The sequence below is a fragment of the Ursus arctos genome, unplaced genomic scaffold (genome assembly GCF_023065955.2).
Source record: "Ursus arctos isolate Adak ecotype North America unplaced genomic scaffold, UrsArc2.0 scaffold_9, whole genome shotgun sequence".
Lineage (NCBI taxonomy): Eukaryota > Metazoa > Chordata > Mammalia > Carnivora > Ursidae > Ursus > Ursus arctos.
Window position 1 is genome coordinate 11,586,714 of NW_026623111.1, and position 26,110 is coordinate 11,612,823.

The 26,110-nt window shown below is 44.3% G+C and overlaps 2 protein-coding genes across 13 annotated transcripts in view; both read right to left on the reverse strand.

The window, feature by feature from the left end:
* Nucleotides 1–4: 4 nt before the first annotated feature.
* Nucleotides 5–21,713, reverse strand: FGFBP1 (fibroblast growth factor binding protein 1). 10 transcript variants are annotated; one of them, XM_048211793.2, is made up of 5 exons: nucleotides 20,815–21,494; nucleotides 20,189–20,253; nucleotides 19,211–19,461; nucleotides 2,789–6,872; nucleotides 5–881 (listed from the first exon to the last, which is right to left on the reverse strand). In XM_048211793.2, exon 5 carries the CDS (start codon nucleotides 859–861, stop codon nucleotides 94–96), a length of 768 nt encoding a protein of 255 aa, XP_048067750.1. In that variant the 5' UTR covers nucleotides 862–881; nucleotides 2,789–6,872; nucleotides 19,211–19,461; nucleotides 20,189–20,253; nucleotides 20,815–21,494; the 3' UTR covers nucleotides 5–93. The 10 variants fall into 10 exon arrangements, 5 of the variants coding, with proteins under 5 accessions (XP_048067750.1, XP_048067751.1, XP_044245670.1 ...); XM_048211794.2 differs by having other exon boundaries at nucleotides 20,189–20,386; XM_044389735.3 differs by lacking the exon at nucleotides 20,189–20,253 and having other exon boundaries at nucleotides 19,211–19,422.
* Nucleotides 21,714–24,591: 2,878 nt separating this feature from the next.
* Nucleotides 24,592–26,110, reverse strand: part of PROM1 (prominin 1) — a 104,683-nt gene continuing 103,164 nt past the window's right edge. For all 3 annotated transcript variants that reach the window (XM_026514474.4, XM_057309814.1, XM_057309813.1), the window contains exons 23-24: nucleotides 25,950–26,065; nucleotides 24,592–25,004 (exon numbers count right to left, since the gene is read on the reverse strand). In XM_026514474.4, coding sequence (XP_026370259.3) covers nucleotides 24,950–25,004; nucleotides 25,950–26,065 — 171 coding nt within the window. In that variant the 3' untranslated portion in view covers nucleotides 24,592–24,949. The remainder of the gene's footprint in view (nucleotides 25,005–25,949; nucleotides 26,066–26,110) is intronic.

Genomic DNA, 26,110 nt, shown 5'->3' on the forward strand with positions numbered 1-26,110 from the left:
CATAGCACAGATGTTAATTTTACTCAGAGAGCTTTACCGCATACCGAAGGGCTTTGACATAGGACTTCCTAAAGGACTCTGTTCTCTTTTGACTTATTCGCATGAACTGCCCTGGACCATGGTGATGAAGAACTGGCAGAAAGAGCCCCAGGATTCCCCACAGTAGTCCAGGGCCGTCTTTGTCTGATTTACTAAGTCTGGGTCCTCCACACACTTGGGATCCTTGGTGGCTATGGTCTGAGTCTCCACTGAGGCAGAGGGGATAGTCTCTTTGACCTTTATCTGCTTCTTATGCGATAACTCTTTGACCTTGTTAGGTTCCATGAGGGAGGCTTTATTGACTTTGCTCTGCTTCCTGGGAGAGGGCTTTGTTAACTCCTGGCTGGGTTTCTTGTTCTGAATCAGAGTGGAGTTCACCAGCTTGAGATTGGATTCTGGAAACTTCTTTCTGCACACCTTGGTTTTCAGGACAGTTTTGGCGTCCCCACAGATGACCTTCTGAGAGCGCAGGTTTCGACCAATTTGTTTCCAATAGACATTCTTTTTGTTTGACTCTAGGCAGGAAGTTGGATTGCCAGTAAAGACACAGGAAAACTGGTTGTCCTGTTGGGTGCACTCAACCTTCAGGACAATGCCCTCTTCTTGCTCAATCACCACCCATCGGCAGTTGGCATGGTCTTGGGTGACAAATTTGCCTTTGGTCAGGTGCTTGGGTGGCTCAACCTGGGTCTCTTCCAGAGTACGCAATATATCTCTGGTGCCTTTGCTGACATGTCTATTCTTTACTTTGTTTTTGCCCTTCACCAATGACATCTGAGCAGCCCCAAGAAGGAAGAGCAGGGTGAGGCTATGGATCCTCATGGCTTCAGCTTGGTGGAAACCTGTTTGACAAGAGCAAGTGAGTCAGTGCTGGGCAATAGTTCAGCAATGCAAGGCTGCAGGATAACCCTCCCTCTACACTGACATATGCCTCTTTGCTTAGAAGTGAGATCAGGAATCCTCCTGGTTCTGGAATTACTAGACCAGCAGCCCATCTATTCACATTTCTGCTCGACTTAAGTCCTGAATGTTAAAAGCCTCCTGCTCTTCTTCCATTCCTTCATCACTCTCTGAGCCAAATAAACTCTCATCCCTCATTCACTACTCCTTTACTCCTGCATTTGCTCACTCACTCACTCTTTCATTTACTCATTAAGCAAGCATTATGGAACACCTAGATCACTAGACTATGGAACACTAGACTAGATCTTGGATTTGTCAATGTGAATGAGTAGGTCACATCTTAAAGAGATTAGAAGCAACTTTTGGGGGAATTTAAATAGCATTGACAAGGAGTCTGTGCCAATTCTGTCCCCAACTTGATCTTGGCCAAGTCACTCTCCCCTCTGGTCTCAGTTCCCCTGGATATTGAGGTATTAGGTGTGATAATTGCCAAAGTCTCCTCCAGCTCCATGTGCTGGATTTCTCATCCAGTTCTACATGGACTCAGGTGATCACATAATGAGAAAGGACATGGTAAATGACATGAAAGGTGGTATTTGACCCAACGTTCAACATGTGTGGGGTTTGGACACTTTGAGATAGCTGGGTTTGTGAGGGGGGCATTTGGAGTGCAGTAAGAGCTTAAGGAAAGTCATGAAGGAGGGGAGGTCATATCATTTGACTATGCAAAGTAAACCAGTGTAGATGGGGTGAATTCCTACCAGAGTATTTAGACTAGGAATTTGAAGGGAAGGATGATACCTAATTGTTTTCTGGAGCCCTATGTGGCACAGTGCTAGGCTTGTAGAAAGTCCTCAACCAATGCTTTTAAAAATAAATCATTGCATGGGTGCCTGGGTGGCTCAGTTGGTTAAGCATCTCCTTTGGCTCAGGTCATGATCTTGGGGTCCTGTGATCCAGCCCCATGTCAGGCTCCCTACCTGGCAGGGAGTCTGCTTCTCCTTCCTCTTCTGCCTCCCCACCTCTTCCCCACTCCTGTGGGATCTCTCTCTCTCTCAAATAAATAAAATCTTAAAAATTAATAAAAATTAAAAAAAATAAATCATTGCATAAATAGGATGACCTTAAATGCTACACTAAACTGCATGGATTTTATCAAGTTGACATTAGAAAAAAAATGTTGAAAGAGGAGATAGCACTTCTATTTGACACCATTGTATGCTATGACCTCAACCACTATTTGATTCTCACCTTGTTTAATTCACTCACGAGCTGCGCCTGGTAAGTAAAAATAAATCAGCCCCGGTAACAGATGTGGCAGTTTCCTCATACTGGTAAATGAATTGCTCAATGCCCATACTGGATAAGTGACAAAGCTGGGAAAGGAGCCAGAACTTACCTCTTCCGCCTAAATTACCAACTTCCTTTTGCATTTCAACTTTACTCTGTCCTTTGGAAAATATTGACAACAAATAAGAAAGTTATGAACTACTCAGGGTTTTATTTGGTATAGTTCATGATAAGATGATTCATACGTCAGTGATCCATGTTAAAAGAAATACAGATTTTGCTTGTTTAAGGGGCAGGCCCAGAAAATGGTCCAGATCTCATTTCCACCCAGAGCTTGTGGCCTCTCCTCAGAATTGAGAAAGGGAGACAGACAGTGACAGGTGTGTGGGCTCCTGAATAAAGGGTGGATGGGGGCCTAGGTACATCATGTGAAGACCCACTTGTTCATCAGAACATTGAGATTCAGCTTCCACATGTTCCTGATAGGATCCTGAAGTCCTGAGGGGAGTGAGAAGAAAGATGGGGAATGAAACTCATAAAAGAGCGAGACTCTTACCTTGTTCTGAGTATGCAGATCCAGTGTAATCCCAGATGTGAGCGTGAGCTTGCAGGCTTACAGCTGTCTCATCTGCTGTGCCAGGCAGGGAAGGCCCTTTTTATTGAAGTCCTGGCAGGTGAATTTTACAACACACACACCTGTCTATCTTTATCACACTCCTCCCAGCCACACCCCTTGGGAGGGAGCCATTTCCTGCAGGGAAAGTGGTTGGTGTAATCCTGTGGGACAGGGTATAGGCAGGGCATTAGACCTGCTTCCTTCAAGCCCTTCCCTTTCCCCCAGTGGCCAGGAGAGGAGGTCAGCTCAGCCTTGCAAAGACCTTCCTTGATGGGATGATGACCGCAGAAGCAATATATGTGGGAAAGTTATAAACAATAACAAAACTATCATAGCTGCCAAGCCCTGGGCTGCCTATTTTACCTAAAGCTCTTCCTGAATTCCCAACACACCCACCCCACAATATGGTAACTAGGATTCCTATCATTTTGCAGATGGAAAATTGGAGCTTATTATATATTCAGGGCTGTCCAAGTTCACAGAGCTGGGATGATGAGGAGTCCAGAGTTGAACACTGAGACTACCCACACACACCGTCTGATGTTCCTTCTGTCTCTCTCAAGAAATGTTTGTGAATGATTGACTGAAGCTGGGGAAGCCATCTTGGTTTCCAAGTCTGCTTTCACAGAGGCACCTGAAGTTACTGTGTGGGCAGAAGAATCCATGGGCTCTGAAAGGCTAATAAAGAGTGAATTCCTGGTCCGGGGGATTTCTGCTGAAAATATTCACCTTCGGGTCACACACAAGGACTTCCTCCGGTCAGCCTTCTATGGGCAGAGTCTCATACTAGAATGACCTGGAGATGGCCTTCTTTTAGCTGTGTGATCTTCCCCAACCAATTAACCTCTCTGAACCTCCATTTGTTCACCTACGGATTGCTGACAACAGCAGTACTTTATTTTGGGCTCACACTAAATATTTTATGGGGCTAAGCTGTTCACATAAAATGAAGCAGAACAGATTTGGCTTATAATGGGGTTTCACGTTATGTTCATTAAAAACAGACGTGTTTGGTTTTCACAACTAGCATATTGAAAGTCCACAAAGATGTTTGCTACATTTTGTCACCTCATTTTTCATGATAGTTGGGCAAAAGAAATCTTTTGTTTTCTTTTTAACTCAGGTATAAGGAAACAATAGCACCAGAGTGACAGTAAGTGCCAACTGACCCTTATCTTTGGGACAGGGACAATAGGAATGGTGGGGATTGTGGTAACTGGGTAGTCCTGATATCTAAGTGTCAACACCCAGCATTGAATGGCTGAGAACATGTTGGCATGGGGGTCAGTATTTTCAGAGCTCGTGAATTTTTTTCACATATACATATGTAAAAATAAAAGTAGAGACTTCATGTACTTTTAAGAACTAGATTAACATCCAGATGTATGGATATGAAATTGGGTTGGCATCTAATAGGAATTTTCTAAAAATACTGTCCTGGCCCACAATAAAGGTACTAAAAGTCATAACTATGGTGGGCTTCCATTCAAGATTCACCTGTTTGGGAATTCCAAGGTCACAGAGATATCGATATCGACTGGTTCATTCCGTGGTTCCAAGAATTTCTTTACAAATTCCATTGGAGTTAACTATTTCCCCAAACTCCAAGCTTCTTGTACAGTCAGATCACCCCAAGATCCATCCCCATTGTCCTGAACACCTTATTGAGCCATGACCTCCATAAACACACACTCGCAATGTGATATTTTGGGCTTTTATTTGGACATAGGCAAAATAAAACTGCTTTGTTTCCCAGGGAGCTGTAGACCACAGTGGTCTCCTGAAAAACGAGAAAGTTATCTTGATCCTCAAGAGGAGGCATGTTCATTCTGGAAGAATACTGTAGGTCAGAACACAAAACGTATTTATAAGGGAACATGTACCCCAGGATCTTTTCCGAGAATTGTCTCTAAATTTTGCCAGGGAATATGGAACTTCCCTCACTGGCTTTGCATGGACCTTCAGTCTTCCTGTGATCCCATCCCAACTTCTGCCTTGATTGTTGTATTGCAAGCAGGGAACACACTATTAGATCAAGCTGTGTAATTCTTTCCCTATTGGCTCAGCCTGTCATTCTGAACTCATCTCCATATACACACACACACACACACACACACACACACACACACACCCTCCAATCAGGACACACTAAAGCACTTGGTCAGCATTTCTTGAATACTTGGTGCACTTGCTTGTTCCCTTCCTGTCTTTGATCCTGCTGTTTCCCTTACTTGGAATGTCCTTCCAGTCCTAGTTAGCCAGGCATACACCTGCTCATCCTTCAAGATTCAGCTCATAGGTCATCTCCTCCTTGTTGGTGTCATTGGTGGCCTCATCACTGCCTATGCTCTCCACACTTTCATGGATGTTCATGGAGAGAAATGGACCATTACTCCCAGTTAGTGTATATATGTGCCAGCATTGTGCTGAAGCTGCATTATTTCACATCTCAGTATACTAAGAAAATGATGCACTTGTACTGCAGTGCCTTGGGGAAACTGGAGAGGTTTGGAGCCCCAGCAAGGCCGGCTGCAGCAGGTTCCAACTGCCTCCCCATTGTCCCAGGATGAAGCAGATCACTGCCTCCTGGAGAAGTATGTAAAGGCTCATTGACTTTTTCCCACACAAACCACAAGAGGAAAGTGCAGCTGGATCTTCATGGTATAGAAATGGAGCTGAGGCTCAGGTGCGCTGAGCACATGCCTGACACATCACTGGAGAAGAATTAAGTGGAGGCCACTTCTAATATTCTTATTAAAAAAATTAATGTGCCCAAACTTTGGTAAATTGTAAACTCTTTCTCTTCTCATTCTAAATTTATATATTTTCAAATGTAAGAGTATTATTAGCCTTACAAGATCATTGTAAAGTTGGTTCTCCTGCCCCACATCCCACCCAGGTCTCTGTATCACCCGTCTTTTCCATTATATTGCTATAGTTATAAAACTATTGACCCAACATGGATATATTATTACTAGCTAAATTCCATACTTTGTTCAGCCCTCCGCGTTTTTTACCCAATGTTCTTTTTGAATCAATGATAAACTTTATTTTGAAGAGTAGTTTTTGGTTCCCAGCAAAATTCCCAGAGAATTACGATAAATATACCCTGTCGCTCTCTGACACAGCTGCTCACGCTGTCAACATCCTCCACGGCGGTGGGACAATCATTATAGTCAATGAACCTTTCCTGACACATTATAATTACCCAAAGTTTACAGTTTCCATAATAGTTCACTCTTGATGTATTTGTCAAATATACAAATACAAATATACAAATACACCAAAATACATAGAAAAATCTATGCATTTTGACAAATGTATAATGACATAGTTCCATAATTATAGCATCATACAAAGTAGTTTCACTGCCTTAAAAATCCTCTGTGTATTTATCCCTTCTCCACCTAATTGCTGGTAATCCCCAATCTTTTTATTGTTTTCAAAGTTTTGCCTTTCATAAATATCATACGGTTGGAATCACACAGAATTTATTCTTCTCGGGTTGGCTTCTTTCACTCGGTGATATGATTTTAAGTTTCCACCATGTCTTTTTGTGGCTTGATAGCTCATTTCTTTTTAGCACAGAATAATATTCCATTTTCTGGATGGACCACAGCTTATCCATCACCTACTAAAGAATATACCGGTTTCTTGTGATATGTTTTGGCCATTGTGAATAAAGCTCTTACAAACTTTCATGTGGAGATTTGGATGTGAACATAAGTTTTCATCTCCTAATGGATGATCCCAGCCAAGATTCCACACGACATTTAGTACTCATGACTCTTTAGACTCCTCTTGCCTGTGATGTTTCCCAGCTGTTCCTTGTTTCTGATGACCTTGAGAATTTTCAGGAGGACTGGGCAGGTGTTTTGAGACTGTGCCCCTTTTGGGTTTTGCCTGGTGTTTTTCTCATGACCAGATTGAGGTTCTGTCATTCTTCTCTTCATCAAAGATTTAAATGATGGATGTCAGGGTTCCATTGGGGATTCCATGAGGTCTGAAAACAATGGGTGACCACCTACAAGGTAAGGCTGATGGTTGAATGCATGTCTCATGCAATCTGGTCACTGGCAGAGGATTTCAAGTTGAGAAGCTGATTTTATTTTTTACTCTTATGTGTTTGTTACTGCAGTATGGTTCCTTGACCTCGGGGCTGGCACCTGCAGGGGCAGTCACCGTTCTATCATGGGATAAGATTTTGTTCTGAGCTGAGCCTTAATCATGCAATAATACCAGGCCAAATTTGGTAGAAAATGAATCCTTTCTTCAACAGGGACCTCAAATTCAGGCTAAGTGCTGAGTTGCTGTATCAAAGCGATATTAATTTTTTGGGGTCAAATCACGTGCTTTGAAAACTTATTCATTGTCAGAAAAGGAGAAAATTGGTGAAACAACATCAGCTGAAATCTAATTAGGTGACAAAAAACCATTCGTCTTAGACCTACAGCACAGTAAGTACTGGCATGTCAAATTTAAAGTGTTCATGAGTCATGAGATTTCAGAATTCCCATTCAGCAAATCAGATGATGCATACTGCTAAAATTTTACTTTAGAAAAATAAGAGACAGCAAAGAGTTGACAGGATAACATTCAGTATGAATGCAAATTGAAAATCTATTTAAAGTTTAGTTATCTTAAAGGAATGCCCTATGTCACATCCCATAATATTAGACACATTTTGTTTGAAGCCATGTGCAAAACTTGGTTCTCATTCTGAAGCCATCTTAAAACTAACTCATGGCTTTGTATTAAATAAAACCAAAAGAAATCACAGTCTGTGGTAAGTAAAAATGGCAGAGTATCAGCAATTTTTAATAGATCAACCTAATAATAATAAGGACTTTTTCCTTAGGTAATGAAGCTGTTTGAATGTTTTATAGGTTCTTTAAAATTTTTTTTTAGTGTTTTATAACAAATTATTCCTACAAGGTAAGTTCATTGATCGTCTTTGTGTTCTTCATACCTTTTCTTAAAAAAAGAAAATCACTCTAAAACATCTTAAACATCTTACAAAGAAGTCTGATCCTTTTAGATAAAATTTCCAAAGTATACAGCTGGCTGTGCACCTGTACACACATACACATACATACATCACATACAGGTATGAACATGTATGCACACTTGCTACCTCAGTATCTTGGGGCAGAAGAAGGTCCTAGAGATTCTCTCTTTTGAATTTCAGTCTCTAACTTATATTTGTTACAAAGACTGCCAGTTGCCATCCTGGAAATCTGACAAAAGGAGAAGACAAGCTGTCCTTTCTCTGTGTTACCGCTGTGAGTCACCATGCACGTGGGCAAATGAATTGCTGCTGTCAGGTGAAAAGGTGAAGGTATTTAGATGAAAGTCATCTGAAAACAGTTCCGGAAAGGCCCGTGAGGCACCTGGGGCAAATGACACCCATGCCCAAAGAACAGAACATTCTCATATGCTGACACTGTTTGGCTCTAGGAAGAACAGGGCTGACCTCTAACTAGATGTCCTTCATTCTGCCACTCATTCATTATATTCACTCATTCTGTCATTCACTCATTCTCTTAGTCACCCAAAGAGCGCTCATGAAGCACCTAATGTCCTAGGGTTTCTCTGTCATTGAATAATGCAGTTAAGAATGACATACATGGTCTCTTCATCAAAATGATGCCAGACAATAGGGGGGAAAACAAGGATATTAATCACGACAATATAGGAGTAATTGCTATACTGGAGGGAAAGCTGGGGTGACTGGATGGGGAAATCTAACCTAGCCAAAGGCAGAGAGGATTTAAGAGTCTGAGACTGGTTAAGAGACACTCAACAGCTGGAGGAACAAGAAGAGTATTTCTTCAATCATTGTTCAGTAACCACTCTATGCAAAGTGCAATAATAGTCATGGTGGGGAATGCAAAATGAATGTGATTTGGCTCCTAATCTCAAGACTGCCAGCTTAGTCTACAGCTCAGTACTTGATGATTGCTGTAGTGGTGACATCTTGTCACTTCCTAGCCTCAAGCCTCTGATTTTTTTTTTTTTTAATCTTCTACAGAATGAGGTCCAAATTACTGAGTCTGACATATGTGGCCTTTCCCTTTTCGATCCCAGCCAGCTTCAAGGTCAATACCCACTACACTATACACACACGTCCTTGGGCTCCAGCTGTATCTTACTGTCCACTCTTCTCCCCACATGTCAGGCTGTTTCAGGACACGCTACCTCTGCCAGATTGTTATCTTTGCCTAAAATTCCATTCCACCCTTATCTATCTAGCAAATTCTCCCAGTCCCTCTGCCCTTGACAGATTTCATTATTTTTTAAATCTTGGTTCTCTTAAACTTTTTACAGACTTCACCATTATTACAGTTGATTTGTCACCTTGCTGTGGTTCATTCGTGTACTTGCCACTATGATCATCTTGGGTAGTGATGTCTCTATCCCAGACCTCGAACATGAAGCTTAGAAAGCACTTAGTACATATTTGTGAGATTGAGTTGAATTTTGTATTTGTCAGATTATTCTGATTGTAGTAGTAGGAAGAAAACTGAAAACAACAGAAACAAAATTGGGAATTTATTAGAAATTTCTTATAACTCACGGAAGGTAAGAGTTGTGTAGGACCAGTGTCTCAAAATGTACCTTTGGAATTTTAATTTATGGGATTGATTGACTATAGGAGAGGCTAATGCCATTGAAATAAGAATTTATAACTTACATTTCCCAAGAGAAGAGGGCATGCTATGCCATGCAGGGCCACATAGGGAAACATCTGGTTTGGTCAGGAAGCAGAATCAAGAGAAGGGTGAAAGCGTGAGCCAGGGCCCTTACTGTGGTTTCCAGGGGAACGGTGAGGCAGGTCAACATAAACAGCTTTGGATTGGCCAGTTTGAAAATTTTCAGTGGATTTGAGACCTAGAGGTGTCCCTCCCTATCTGTCTGGTGCTTGGCCTTGGGTGGATTTAGGGTAGGGAGAATAGTAGTTTGCTACGTGAGTCCACCTTGCCTTGGATGAAAGAGCTGCTTAACTTGCACATGACAAGTATTCTCCCAGTTACTATATTAGAAATTAATTAGCCCTGGGAGGCGCAGTCTCTCCTCAAGTTTGTAAGGCCTTCCAAGGTATCAAAACATCATAAAATAAGGACTATTAAAAACATAATTAATTCAATCTGTCCTCTGATATTTTGACATCATATTAAGGAAATCTTGGTGTGATGATCATGGAGACTTTTAGGGAGCAGGGCATAAGTTGCCCCAAACAGGAAATAAAACATTTTATTATGGAAGTAGTATGGAGGAACACAAGTAGGAGTATATGGAGTCTTTGTAGGCCAGTCCATAAACAGGTTTTCTATTATATGGCATAATCCAAAAAAATAGATCTGGAGTTTTGGGAGGTCTCTAACAATACTTGGTAGAGCTGGGAGCTATTAAAAGTGTGAGTTTGACAATAATATCTTGGTGCCTTTTTGGGTCAAGATGGTAGGTCCCGCAGTTATGTTGTCGGAGGATATGAACTGATAAGTTAGTAAAGAGTATATGTAAAAATTAGTGGGATTATGTGTAACTAAGGGGAAGGACTCATATGGTGGTCATGATTGGAGACCAAGGCAGGATGCGGTGGTGCTAAGCTGGTGGGGGGTAGTCGGAGAAGGCATTGAAGAGTGGGTGGTCTTCAATGACCCCAGTGGGTCATGGGGGATGACTGATATGAGGCAGGTGTCTCCTAGGGAGAGCAATAATCTTCATTAATTTCTTGAATGGCACAGATATGAGTAACCTCCCTCAGATTTCTCTTTAGACATGGGAGTGTAGGGGGGTTTTCTTTTGGCAGAGAGCAAAGAGTATACCAGGATCATGAGCTAAGCACACGAGCTCAGAAACACAATGGAGTTCTTAATATCAACAGAAGAAAAGTAAAAAGTGTCCTGTGTCCAATTTATGCCTTAAGATAGATGGTCCATGGGCATTGCTGGGCCAGAGATTTCAGATTGACTGAAGTTGTCTCTGGCACAGCGGTTGGACTGGAGTCGAAGGTGAGGTCTTAGGTAAGATGATGTCAACTGGGGCAATGTCATTTCCAGGGATGAGCTCTTGGGCCAGGTGATGTTGTCTGGGATGTGGGACAGGGGTATCCTTTCCAAGTGGGAATCCACTTGAACTGATGTGGGTCCAAGCATTTGCCATGTTTGGTTGAAAAAATGGCTTATTGGGGGTGTTTGGACTTCTAGATTGTAAACCAAGGGAAACACCTAAACCGGGAGTAATAAGACAACAGTCTATAGAAGGTGTGCAGCTGCACTAACCAGTTTTGCTGTTAGTAGAAGTCTAGGTTCAAATCAGTCTTATGTCCCTTGAGCATCAACCTGACTTTGGGACAAAGTGTGATTTACAGGTTTCAGAAGAATATGTGCCCTCACTCTGGACTCCAAACCTAATAGTGTGGGGGCAAGATAGAGAATCTTTTAAAATAGATTAAGACCTGAGACAAAATAGAAGCTCTTTTAGAGGTTTATTTGCTGGACTGCAATATTAAAACCAGTTGTTTGAGAAGTGTCTCTCAATTACACTGGTTATCTGGGAAGTATCAGGGACATAACGGTTCTATTGGATAACTCTTCCAGAAGCCCAGCACTGTGTATTCTGAGAAATGAAATATGTGTCTCGGTTGCTATTTGTAATGCCTATAACTCTGAAGGGAATGCAGAGTGTCCTGGCATGACTTTGTATTGTGGCCTTAGTATACGTAGAGGCATGATTTTGATTGACATTTTGGACATCTGTGAGAAAAGAGCTTTTCAGACTTCTTTACTCTGAAAGGGACAATTTTTAGGCAATAGACCAGCTGTCTATAACAAATATGAAAATGGGGCCACTTATTGGTCAAGGCCTCCAGTGCTAAGATGACTGCCTGAAGTTTGGCCAAGTGTGTTGTTTGTTTGGTTCAGTCCTTTTTCAGGGACATCCTGGCTAAGAGATAGAAAGCAACAACATTCCACTGCGCTCACAGCTGATGGTCAGTGGTACCTTGTGCATAGCCCGTGAATGTTCATTGCTGTTCACTCAGTTAATCTCAAGGGGCTTCTCTGGTGGCCAAGGAGTCTATGGCAGGGGCCACCTCCTCCATCACCCATCACAAAGGCATGAGGTGAGGGAGTGAGAACAGGGGAAGTCACCCCGTCCTTCATGTGGAATATACCAGGGGGCTCAAGTTTAGCTCCATTCTGTCTTAAGGGGGACTCAGTAGCTGTGTGTAGCTTGTGGGGTAGTTTCCAGGACCCAAACCATAACGGACAGTTGTATTTGGAGGGTTACATGCTCAGGGTTCATGAGAGCCTCTATTTCCAGAAGACCTTAGTAGGCAGCCAGTCATTCATTGTTTTCATGATGTATAACATCAGTCTGAAGGCTGAGAGGGGCAGTTCTTGCATAAGAGCCCTTCACCAACTTATCTTTCAAAAGTGGTCCAGGGACTCCAGGAAGCCTAAGAGGTAGCCCAAGCCTCAAGAATGAGGAGTCTCTCAGTGCACTAATGGACGCCTGTTGACTTCGATTTGGAAGTAAAATTTGTAAATGAAGGATATGTTGCCACCAGAATCCAAAAAGGACTAAAGGATGTTGAAGTTGTATGTCTATAATGAGTATGTCAAATGACTCTCCTTGGAGGAGGGTGTCATCAGTGTAATGCCGAACTCATGTTCCTTGAAAGGTAGTTGCAGTTAAGATCCTGTCTGCCACGGGGCACGTGGGCAGCTCAGTAGGCTGAGCATCTGACTCTTGGTCATGATCTCAGGGTCGTGATCTCGGCTTCCTGGGATCGAGCCCGCCTTGGACTCTGCCCCTCTCCTCACTTGTGCACATGCGTGTGCTCTCTCTCTCTCTCTCAATCTCGCTCATGAACAAATAGATAAATTTTTTTTTTTAAGATCCTGTCTGCCAGGGGCGCCTGGATGGCTCAGTCATTAAGCGTCTGCCTTCGGCTCAGGGCGTGATCCCGGCATTCTGAGATCGAGCCCCACATCAGGCTGCTCCGCTGGAAGCCTGCTTCTTCCTCTCCCACTCCCCCTGCTTGTGTTCCCACTCTCGCTGGCTGTCTCTATCTCTGTCAAATGAATAAATAAAATCTTAAAAAAAAAAAAAAAGATCCTGTCTGCCAGGATGTGTGGTGACAAAGCAGTTGGGGCACCCCATAGATACTCTGAAAAAGGTACGTGTGTCCCTTTGGAGGTAAAGGCAACCTGAGAAGCTGTTGAAGGGGGCACTGAGCAGAATACATTAGGCAAATCTGTAAGAGCAATATTAAATATTGAGTGGGGAGACCCCGGTAGATGAGAATACAGCATTAATATTGTAGTAATCCACCAAGAGACACCCTAGATTTTTTCCAGATTTAAGAGCAAGGAAAAATTGGGCTGTCTATGGGGGAAGGGAGGATAATCATCTGCTCATTAATTAAGTTTTATATAATAAGTTTAAATCCTTGAAGGCCTTGTTTTAACTTACACTGGATCATATTAACTATTTTAACAGGGGGTCATTGGGTCCCATATTATCAAGCCAATTTATAGGTGCTGGTTTTTGTTTTTGTTTTTTTAAGATTGATCTGTTTATTCTAGAAAGAGAAAGAGAGAGAGCTTTCAGGAGGTGGGGGGAAGGGCAGAGGAATAGGAAGAGAGAATCTCCAGCAGACTCCCAGCTGAGCAAGGAGCCTGACCTGGGGCTCCATTGATCCCACAACTCCAAGATCATGACCTGAGCTGAAACCAAGAGTCAGTCATTCAACTGACTGAGCCCCCCCAGGCCCCCCAGTGGGTGTCGCTTTAGATCAGTTTGACATAACTTCAAATCTACTTGTTTATGACAAAAATGAAATTGTTTTTAAGGTAAGAGTAAAGTCGGTTTGCTATAAGAGTAAAGTATGCTGTGATGGGATGTCATCATCTCATCCGCTGTCCCTGTTAAGAACTCAGTAGCTCAGCTGGTGAGGGGCTCCACTGGAGGCTTAGCAAGAAAAACATGAAGAAGCAATTGTGGCAAGGGGACACTTTGTCTAAATACCAAGAGTTTGCAAGGACAATCTGACTGTGTTCCATCTGGGCAGGGCTACACTTTGCTGATGTGAAAATCTCTCCAAGACCTTGGGGCCATTAGGTCCTGCCACAGTAAAGGCCACTCTACCTGCAGTAGCAAAAGCCTTGCAGCAGCCTGGATCCAAGAAGACCCTCTTGCCTGTGAACACCAGCACCACTGTTCCCTAGCGACGTGCTCCAGCAGCATGGGACTTTTACTTTGCACTGGCAGTTGGACTTCTCTCCCTAATACCAACTCATATAAAGGTGCACCTCAACTAAATTTGGACTTTATTCCTTTCATCTCCCCTTGCCTGACGCGGCAGTGTGATTAATCTGTCATTGGCTTGGAGCATGTGATTTCTTTCCTGGCTTATTAAAAGACATTATCCTGAATGCTCATTGGCTTATGGAATTCCTGCACAACCGAATGACTTAAACTCTTGGCAAAGACAATCCCAATCTCTGGGAGTTAATTTCCCTCTCAAAACAAAACATTAATATAAATATATATATATATATAATATATTCATTTATACATAAAAATATGTATGTTTGTGTATGTGTATGTATAAGTATATACATGTGTGTATATATACGTATATATGTATGTATATAATGAAATTAAAACAAAGTTCCATAATTTGATCCAATTAGAAATCCTAAATTTATACGCTAAAATTTTATAGAAAAATTATACAGCTAATAACTATAGATGAAATAAAAAATATATATCAATAGGATTTATATAATGAAAAATATATAATAACAAATAAATATTTGGTATTTGTCCCTGGTTCCCTGGTACACAGTTCCTTTGGAAACCCTTGGAATCTCTGAAGTAGTAAGAGTGTCTTTTATATGCTAATGAGATGACTGGTGGCTGAGGATCCCTAGACAGCTCAGGATGGGGGCTAGTCACCAGAAAGACCAAACCATGTGATTAGAGAGTTGGAACTTTCAGCTTCAATCCCCCAAGACAAAACCGGTCAGAGGAGTCATGAGCACAGTTTCAACAAGATAGTCTTTTTTTTTTTTTCCCCTGGAGTAGAAACCATTTTGGAGGCCATTATCTTCTTCTGCCCCTGTTTATTAAGAAGCTCCAGGCTTCCCCATTGCAATCCCACACTTTTTTGGCATATGTAATATTTCTTCCCCATTAGCTGACATAAGCGTTAATGAGCAATGGAAAAGTTACTGAGAGGCTGCGCGTCTGTGGTATGGCAGCTGTACTGGCTGATTCTATTGCTGTAGCTTGAGAGGTGATGCATTCCCTCTGTGTTTCCTCAGAGGAGCAGTCATACGTCTTGACCAGAGAGCTCTGGAGAAGATGCTTGGCATCTTCCCAGCTGCCTCCATATTTAGATGACATGTTAGTCAGTTACACTCTGGACTTTGTATGATCTGATCCCATGAGACCAATTATAGCGGCAGAATTTCATCTTGACCCATCTCCCAGTCCCTAGCAAAGTAGACAGTAAAGTGTAGACCAGTGGTCCAGAAGTGGGCATACTCATGAGAATCACATGGGAAGCTGGATCACAATCTCTGGGGTTGCAGCCTAGAAATCGGAAATTTTAAAAATTTTTTAAAAATTTAAAAAACTCCATAGGTTATTTTCATGAGGTCAAAGAGACACAGGCTCATGCATCAGGATTTGGGACTATTGGTGTATATCACGCAGTATCCAAGACAGGTCTTAGTTGTTGCAACTACATTTGAAAGGAAACAATCCAGGCAAAGGTTGAGGTATCATCCCATAAATCATCACTTAGACAGAATATAAAGTTATATCTATGAATGGGGGGGAGTAGATCTTTTCTGCCAATAATTTGCAGCAATCTGCTTGAAGACGTCTTCTGCATTTTGTATGGAGTTCTCTGTCTATGCGAGTCATGGGATGCGCTGAAATGCTGGCAGCTGCCCATAAAAATTTCTTACATCGTCTAGGGTAAATGAAGAGTCAGTCTGAATAAAATTTTTAAACCCTAACAACAACAACAACAAAAAATCCCCCACATCTTGGGAGGGGAGAGGGGCTAAACTGAGTTAATCAGCAAATACAAATGATGTTACCAATCTTGCCTCCGTTAATGAAACAAATGAAATGTCCATAATAACCTCTAAATGATGGGGTTTGGAGAGCTTCCAGGTTGAACACATGGAGGTGCCGGGAGACTGGTGTACCCTCAGAGGGCCTCGAAGTGTTGTGATTTGATGTGGGGCTCCAGAGCGAATGGTCAGGAAAGAATTATTGAGATGTTTGGGTGCAAAAAAGTGGTTTTATTAAAGCATGCAGACAGGATCCATGGGTGTTAAGACCTACACTGGGATTGTGAAAAGTGATTGGTTATATATATATTGGGGTGTGTGTGGTAGAGACAAAAGAAGTTTCCAAAAGGATTTTCATATGTTAAAGAAGACTTACAGGCCAGCTATTGTCAATCTAAGCTTGCTTTTTGCCACTAGAAAAGCGTCAAGACAGTTGGGAGTTCCTGGAGGAATGTCATACTCTGCCTGTCTCAAATATTTGTCAATGGGCTGCAAGTTATAGGGAAATTTAATTTTATCTTCGTGTCTTTTGCCTTTATTCTCCACTTCTGGAGCTCCACGCCACCCCCTCTCTCCACCTTCTCTACGCATTGCTTACATTTGGCTCTTCCTGAGTTCCATCTTTCTAATGAGCTGGTAATAACAAGTAAAGCAATTTCCTGAGTTCTGTGACTCATTCTAGCAAATTGTCAAAACTGAGGGGGGTCATGGGAACCCCAGAATTTGTAGCCAGCCCAGCAGACATGTAGGCAGCCTGGGTACCCCATTTGCGGCTAGCGTCTGAAGTGGGGGTGGTCTTGTGGGACTGAGCCGTTAACCTGTGGAATGTGCACGATCTCCAGGGAGTCAGAACTGAATTGAACCGTAGGACACCTGATTCATGTCAGAGAGTTGGAGAAGTGGTGTCAGAGAAAACACCACATGTTTGGTGGGGAAAGGGGAGGGGTCTTAATAACAAAAATTTTTTTTTAAAAAAAGGAGCTGGTTGGCTTTTGTATCTTTACAACATAGGCTCTAAGTTAAATTTAGCATTGGCTAAATGCACCAATTAACAAAACGTCACAGACTTAACCAACACTGGGGGTCAAATCATAGCTATAGCTGGAGAGGCCATAAAATTTAAGCATTGTATTCCCTGTAAGCTTTTTAAAAAATTATTAACATATAACATATTATTTGTTTCAGGAGTATATGTCTGTGATTCATCAGTCTTACACAACACACAGCACTCAGCACAACACATACCCTCCCCAATGTCCATCACCCAGCCACCTCATTCCCCCTCCCCCCTGTTTTCCCTGTAATCTTAAAAAGTAGCTAAATATAAAATAAAGGAAAAAAGGATATGCCTTGCTTTACCTGTAGCCTTACCTAAATTCCCCATCATCATAGTACTTATTGAATAATTAATTAAAATTGAAATAAGTATCTGGCCCTTGTATTGTTTTGAGAGGCAAATTAATTCCCAGAGATTGGGATTGTCTTTGCCAAGAGTTTAAGTCATTCGGTTGTGCAGGAATTCCATAAGCCAATGAGCATTCAGGATAATGTCTTTTAATAAGCCAGGAAAGAAATCACATGCTCCAAGCCAATGACAGATTAATCACACTGCCGCGTCAGGCAAGGGGAGATGAAAGGAATAAAGTCCAAATTTAGTTGAGGTGCACCTTTATATGAGTTGGTATTAGGGAGAGAAGTCCAACTGCCAGTGCAAAGTAAAAGTCCCATGCTGCTGGAGCACGTCGCTAGGGAACAGTGGTGCTGGTGTTCACAGGCAAGAGGGTCTTCTTGGATCCAGGCTGCTGCAAGGCTTTTGCTACTGCAGGTAGAATGGCCTTTACTGTGGCAGGACCTAATGGCCCCAAGGTCTTGGAGAGATTTTCACATCAGCAAAGTGTAGCCCTGCCCAGATGGAACACAGTTAGATTGTCCTTGCAAACTCTTGGTATTTAGACAAAGTGTCCCCTTGCCACAATTGCTTCTTCATGTTTTTCTTGCTAAGCCCCCAGTGGAGCCCCTCACCAGCTGAGCTACTGAGTTCTTATCAAGGACAATGGGCAGATGATGACATCCTTACACAACTTACGTCATTTTTATATCAAAACAAAACAATCTGTTCAAATTTGGAATCAAAGGGGTGTTTCCAGAAGGTGACAATACTCAGGGGACCAACAGTCAGTGTCAGTCTCCAATGGTTTGCTGGAGGGGGACCTCATTCACCTGGGACTTGTACGTCCACCAGAGTAAGATGTTTGTTACAAATAGGGAGTACCCCCTGGGCTCAGTGCCCAGCTCTTATGCCCTCTGCAGTGGCACCTGGTGGTGGCCTACTGGTGCTACCAGGTGAGATAGTCAGTCTCGGCATCCTCAGAGCACTCTGCGGGGAGCGACTCCCCACTTCCCACTCCCTCCAGGAAGCCTTGGCTGTGCCAATTAGCTCTGGAACCCTCTTTGACCTCTCCTTGGAGACCTCTCATACCCTCGCCTACACTAAGCAAGAATCTGAGTGGATCTCTTGCCACAGTTTAGGTTAGAAAACCAGGGAAGGACATAGCAGACACAGTACAAGGCAGTGGCCGTTCAGCACAAGCACCCCGAGCCGGAAGTGTCACCCGAGCACGGCCGGCTGAATAGTCAAGTCAGGCAGTGAGCCAAAAACATCTGAGGGCTTGGTCCTCAGCCAAACGCTGAACCATCCACTCACTGCCCCCCTTGTCTCAAAATGTACCCCTGGTGCTTCAATGTATGGGGGTGATTGGGTGACAACATGGAGAGGATAATGCCAGTGAACAACGAATGTATTACTAACATTTCCCAAAAGAAGGGGACACAGCATGCTACATGGGCTACAGGAAAGCACTTGGCTTTGGTCAGGAGGCAGGAGCAGGACGGAGGAGAAAGCCTATCCAGAGCCCTTATTGCAGGTGTTTGAGGGGAAGACACTTTTCTCTGACATGACTCAAAGGCAGGGCAGATTAAATAGTTTAGGACCAGCCAGTGTGACGAATTCTGTAAGGCTTGGAACAGAATGGCTAGCTGCCTGGTGCCCAGCTATAGGCTGACTTAACATTGGCTTGGTGTGTTACAGTGAACAAGGGGTGGTTGGCTTGCGTACAAGAGGCGTGCCTCTGGGTAAACTGTTGATTACCTTCAGGAATCAGCCAGCCCTGGGTGGGGCATTTTCTCCCTTGGCCTATAGGTGCTTCAAGATGTTAAGACATCATACAACACAGAACATAAAATATGTAATTAATACAATTACCTAGATGCACAGAGTTGGGACCTGAAACTCTGTTCTCACATCGCTTCTCCACTTTCTCTGCACGCGTGCTTTGTTTTCTCTCCGCGTTTTTCTGCACGTGGTTGGAAACACGGGTGTCAGCAGCTCCGGGCCGAGCTGCAGTGTGGAAATCTCAGGTGGAGACTTTGATAAGTTGGGCTTGAGTCACGTTCCTGCCACCGGACTCCTCCACCCTGGCAAAGAGCAGGATTCTGGGGTGAACAGCCCAGCACCTAAAACATGTGGTTGGATTTACCAAAGGAACAGCTGTTCCCAAAGACTGGAGAGCTGTTCCCAGCGTGGAGGGACTCTGTGGGTTTCATGTCTGCACTGGAGGAAAGTTATGCATAAGGGAGATGAGGACGTGGGCCGGAGGGCATTCTAGATTCACCCGAGGCTGCATCCACACCAATGGCTCTCACCTTCCCAGGCAAGAGGACTGTTTATGGCCCCCACAGCCTGGGCAGACCTCGCCACCACAGCTCTCACACATTGACTGCAAGTGCTCGGGCAGCACTATGGTGAGGGTGACAGCAGCTATGACGTGAGCTATTACTGCACGCAGTTTGCGTGATGCGCTCACTCCATCCCTGCTCCGCAGACAGGCGCTAGTCTTACCCACATGCAGCGAGGAGGAAATGAAAGACCACAGACAGCTAGTGACTGGTGACGCCAGGGCTCCAAAACAGGTCATGGAGACTCTAAAAAAAATTCTGTTCATTCACCCTAGGCTGCTGTCAGAATGTGCCACCACGCCGATGGAAATTTCATCATGTGTTTGCATTTGATTAACCGCAGGGCTATCTACATTTGAGCATGAGTTGTGCCTCTATTTACAAGAGATCTTTATCACAATAGTATCAGGAGTGCCTCTATTTACAAGAGATCTTTATCACAATAGTATCAATAGTATCAGGAGTGCCCATTATTTTAAACTGAATTAACAATGAGCAAACTGACCAAAGTGACTTCCGTAAAGTCCCAGAACTCAGTTCTCTCAGGTGCACCGGTTCTCCAGCCGCTTTCTGCTCGCATAGAAAAAGATGACAAGTGACACCGTAACTCCAGACCAAGCCTGACACCACCCTTCCATTCTGGAAGAATCCAGGAGGAGAAATCCTGGTGAGACTTCAGCTTGCAGCCTGGCCTGGCATGGCTCTGGGGACAGAGGGGAAGGAAAGGAAGGAGAGGCAGAAAGGGAACAGGGATCCCTGGGAGGTGTGGGATGGGGGTGAGCACCGGAGATGGCTGGGGAGGGGCGGGAAACATGTCTCCGCACAAACTTGGTCACTATCTTTGATAGGTCTGAAGTTTTTCCAGCTCTAACTTCTAGAGCATGGACACATATGACTCAGGACAACATTAAAATATTTTATTTACTTATTTGAAAGAGAGAGAGAGAGCGGGAGCATGCAAGAGTAGGGGGAGGGGCAGAGGGAGAAGCAGACTCCCTGCTGAACAAGAAGCCCTATTAGGGGCCAGGAGCCCAGGACCATGACCTGAGCTGAAGGCAGACGCTTAACCAACCAAGCCACCCAGGCGCCCCGAAAAATATATATTATTAAAACACCAGTCAGAAGACCTACCAGCTGCGTCCCAGACGGCATCCGACTCGAGCTCTACAGGCAGAAAGAAGTCCTTCCAAGGGTTCCTCTGTGCTGATTACAAACTTCAGTCTTTCAAGGGCTCACAGACCTGGATATATTTGCAAGTGGATGCACAGCAAGGATTTTTCATTCTCACGTTTTTCTTAGCCATTTTATTCAAAGCAGTTAGACCCCAGTCATAATACATGCACTTCCCAGGCTGGTCCTAAATCTGTCCCACAGGCGGTCCGTAACTGGTCTGTGCTGGATCTGTCCCATGTTCATGTCAACTTTGAATCACCAAATGTGAGAGGAGGAGTATGTATTAGAGACGAGGAGGTCAGTACCATCTGCTTAAATTCATCAACTCAATTAACCCGACAAATAGATTTCCCGTATGAAACCCGGACGGACGATGGTGCCCTCACAAGGTCCTAGAGCCTGTGAAGCAGCAGAGTGTATCAGCCGGGTAACGCCAGCCCTGTGGCCTTTACACACTGAAAGCTCATTGCTTCCTCACGTGAATCCAAAATGGTGTTTCCAAGTGGATTATCCTGAACAAATCCAGCTGTTGCGTCGAGAACCCCAGCCTTGAAAGACTTCTGACCTCAACTATATCGATTATGCATTTTGGCAGGATTCTGTCTTGGACATGGCTCCTGCCTCTTGCTCAATCGCTTTGGCACAAAGTGTCAGAGATCATTTGTCTGGAAGCTCCCCGGGCCTGCAAACAAACGTGTTTGCTGTCCTGTCGCAGGGGCCCCTGAATGCACACTCTTCCCCCAAGGGGGTGACTGCTCTGATGACATCAAGCCCAAGAGCTCCATGAAGAGCAGGTGACAGCAGCTTAGGGGCAGAGCCCAGGAGACCAGCCTCCAGTGAGTTCTCAGGAGGACTGTGGACTGGCCCCGACACAGTGAAGGAAAAGCCACACCCCTACAGGCCTCACAAGCCTCGTGGGAAGTCCAGAAACTAGTTGGGCTGTTTGGGGATCAGAGACAATATGTGCCTCATCCAGGTAATTTGTTGAGGCTGCTGTACGACCAGAAAATCTGCCCAGTTTGCCTGGGGACCTGGGGCGCAGGTGTGCGAGAGGCAGCCCCACAGCCCACTTCCCTTGGGGCCTCTAAACCCCAAGGACCTCTGTGGAAGCCCACGATCTGACACAGGGGAGTGTGTGGAGTGGAGCCTCTGGCGGTTGGAGGCGCCTCAGCCCTGAGTCCCCCCGTGGGGCTCCTCCTTCCTGCCCACATGGCTCCCTGCTGGCCTCGTGCTGGACACGTGTGGACGGTGAGTGGCTGAGGGACGCCTGCCACACATCACAGTGTCCAGGTGTCCCCTTCCTGCATTGGCCCCCTCGGATCCTGGGAAAGCAAACATTTTTATTTCTCATAAAAAATGGAAATGGAACATCCCAGAACAGCAAGTCAGGTTCCAGAGACAGGTGCCCTTCCCACAAGAAGGTAGTGCCCCATCGTTAGGGACCCATTGTCTCTCCATTGATTACTCACACGGGAGGCTTTGGCTCCCTGGAGATGGTCCCAGGAAGGTCTGAGGATGCCTGGGTCTGGGTTCCCAGGGAAAGCTGACCGAGTCCCCCGGGTGCAGCTGCCCTGTAGTGCGAGTGACAAGTCTGGTGGGAAGTGATGGGCTACATTCAAAGGCACTTGCCTTTCTTTAGATGATACTCTTAAGTATCAGGCCCACCTTAATCATGTGTTCTTGGGCCCAGCCAGCAGCCTAACTAGTGGTGAAGAATGATACGTATACTAAAGACACCCATGTCTGGAGTTGTGAGTTCTGGAAAGCCACTGCTGCACCTGATGAAACATTTTCTGCACCCGATGTGGATGCCCATGGGGAGGTGCGAGCTGAGATGAGCCTAAGGATGGGGCTGCTTGGGCCTGGAGGGTGGCCAGTGCTGTTGCCTGTGCAGAGTAATCCTGCCACTGACTGGATGGGTGCTAAGGACGAGCCTCGTCTGTGTGCCGAGGAGACTGAAATGGCCTATCAGGACCATGGTACCTGTCTGCAGTTGACCTGATTTTCTGAGACTAAGCAAGAACCCTTTCTGCTCTAAGGGCCGGCCTAGCAGAGAGATTACACGTGTCCTCTGCTTGCCATCTTGTGGCAGCTTCTGGCTCCTTGTGGCCTTTGAGACAACCCAATGAGCAAAATTGCCATTGTGTGGGAGTGGCAGGTTCCAGCCACACTACAGTAGCGTTTGAGACCAAGCTCTGTCCTATTCTGGATGTCTGGGACATTTACCGTCATATGCTGCCCCACGGGTCCTGCCGGTGGGCTAATGGACATGACATGTGCACATTATATATATGCCTTCTTGTTCACAGCTGGTGGTGGTGTCGAGAAGTAGAATGGACTTTAAAAGACTTGAGTGGGCAAGATCGCTGGATAGGCCATGTTATCAGCATGGTAGACTCCCATAGAGAAGACAGCACGAGTGCAATGCAGCGGGTCCTCAGAGGGACTGCAGCGACGGCCGCCCCCTTCTGCATCCGCACCTCTGTGATCAGCAGCAGTGACCAGTGAGCAGAACACAGATCTCTGACAGCTGAGGGACAGGGTCCCTTTGGGTGAAATGCATAGAGAGCTGTAGTAGTTCTTCCGCCAGGTTGTACATGAGAATTATATGCGCTATATCCCAGGAAATGATTCAGTTAATCTAGGGCCGTGTTTCTCAACCTTGGTCATCTATTACAATCACCTGGGGAAATCTTTTTTTAAAAGATTTATCCATCTTTTTGAGAGAGAGAGAGCGTGTGCATGTGAGCAGAGGGGCAGAGGGAGAGGGAGAAAGAATCTGAGGCAGACTCCGCACTGAGCGCAGAGCCCAACACGGGGCTTGTCCCACAACCGCGAGACCATGACCTGAGCCAAAACCAAGAGCCAGACGCCCAACCGACGGAGCTACCCAGGCGCCCCTTGCCTGGGGAAATGTTAAAAATCCACATGTTTGGGCCCCACCCCTAGCCAACGAACTATGTCGGAATCTCTAAGGACGGGACCTAAGTATCAGCCACGTGAATCCATGGCGTGGCAGGGGCCGGGCGTCACCGTGTTAGATAAAGAGACAATTCATGCTCACAAGCAGTGGAGTATTAACGTGTTCTTGAATAAAGACAAACATAAAACGAAGAGGGGCTTGAGTCACTATTTTGTATGTGTCTCCTAAAATCTGTCATTATTCTATCTTTTGTGATTTCGGTTATTTAACTTAGTTTCTGTGTGTATAGCGCTGCTCTCCTTCAAATTCACCTCCGTTATCTTTCTGGTTATTTGCTATTGCTGTTGTGTGGCGGTGATGGCTTGGACCGTGCCCCCCCCCCCCCCCATTGGTGTCCATCTGGACCCTGTGAATGTTTGGAAATAGGTTGTTCGCAAATGTGATGAAATCGAGAGGAGGCCATTCCTGATTACGATGGGCCCTGACCCAATGACTCCTTAGAAGCAGAGGGAAATCCGGACACAGGCTCACAAGGGCAGACTCCACTCTGTGAAGACAGAGGCAGAGATTGGAGTGATGGGTCTGAGGAATGGCGTCATTGTCGCAATCATCAGAATCGAGGAGAAAGGCGTGGGGCGGACTCTTCCTTCTCTGAGGAAGGAGATTGCAGACCCCCGGCCTCCAGAACTGTGAGAGAAGACTCTTCTGCTGCGTAGTTTGTTGGAGTAGCTCTAAGAAAACAGACACAGTGACGTAACAGAGACCTATCATATAGGAGTGTTTTTCCATAAGAAGATCAGAGTCAGATTTCCGAAATCATTCCTTTATTGTTCACACACACACATCTGCGATTTGCTGAATGTTCTCTACAAGTCTAAGTTCCCAAACAAGGAAATGGGACACAACTCATGTCTTGTTCCCAGAGCTACACTGGAAATTCAGCGAATGTATTACAGATTGAAACTTTCATCAAAGGCTCAGATGATTAAAGCAAAACTTCTAGAGATTTAAAAAAAAATGTACACGCTTTTCACTCTTTGGCCCATCAGTGCATGTTGCACATAAATTCACTGAACTCTGTCAGCTCCGGGAGGGAAGGGCTTCTTTTCCAGTATTTGGAGGTGCTGTAGGTCAAGAACTCGAGCCGCTGGGTCTGTGTAAAAACTTTGTTCATACAGTCTGAGTGGAATGATGTCTATGAAAACCAATATTACCATTTTCCATACTGTAACAAAAATAAATACACCAAAAACACCAGGTTACCTCTAAGATGAAGTATTTACATCATGGGTTACAAAGGCAATGCAATGGTCATGAAAAGTATACGACAATTTGTGAAGTCTACAGAAAAGGTGGAAAGGTATATTCACATTCTGCTCCCTTTAAAACAAAGTACTGAAACGACCATTTTATAGATAAATAAACTGAACGTATAAAATTCATTAATTCAACAAGTTTTTCTTCAGTACCTCGTACGTGCCAGCCTTCATTTTAAGAGACATCAACACTGATTTTTATCTGGGCATATCTAATGTCATTATGTAATTTTAAGATGTTATTCCTTTTATTTTATAAGCCCATCATATATTAATAATGATGACCTCCCTAATCCCATACGATGAATACGGTTTAAAAAAGAAAAGGCTTACTTTTTGGTGATACAGTTTCAGCACTATAAAGTACTAAAAAGGGAGATATAAATATTTTTTTTAATTACTATTACAGCTCAACAGCCGCATCCCCCACATTTTTTAACCTAATACAGATGTTGACAGAATAAATTCAGGAGAGATGCAGGTCGAGAGGGAAGTGAGAGAAGCAAAAATGACATGTACAGGGTCACCACAGAGTGAAATGTAGGCTACAGAGTCAAAATGAAAGCTAGTAAAAACAGTTATAAAGTAAAGTGCCAAGTCCCCAAGACAGAGGAACTGCAAACAAGAAATAAGAAGGCCGGTTAAGGATGCTGAGCAGAGGAAGCGAGGGGGAAAACACAGTTAAACGAGCATAAGAAAGTCGGTACAAAGAAGACACCAGAACAGAGGTGACCTCCTCCTTTAAAAAAAAAAGACCCAGTGTAACCTCCTCAGAGCTCATCTTCCCAAGCTCTCTGAGGTCAGGACCACTTAGAAAATGAGCCCCCCAACTCGGCAGAAACAGGTCTACTTACTCATCGTACACGTCCTCTGAGTCCATTCGACGATAGTACTTGGCCAGCTTCACAGCGAAAATGATGGCTGGGAGCAAAAATATGGTCGCTTTCCCTATGCCAAACCAAAACAAATTCTAGGGAAGAAAAGAAAATCAGGAGGATCACATGCCTGAAGATGG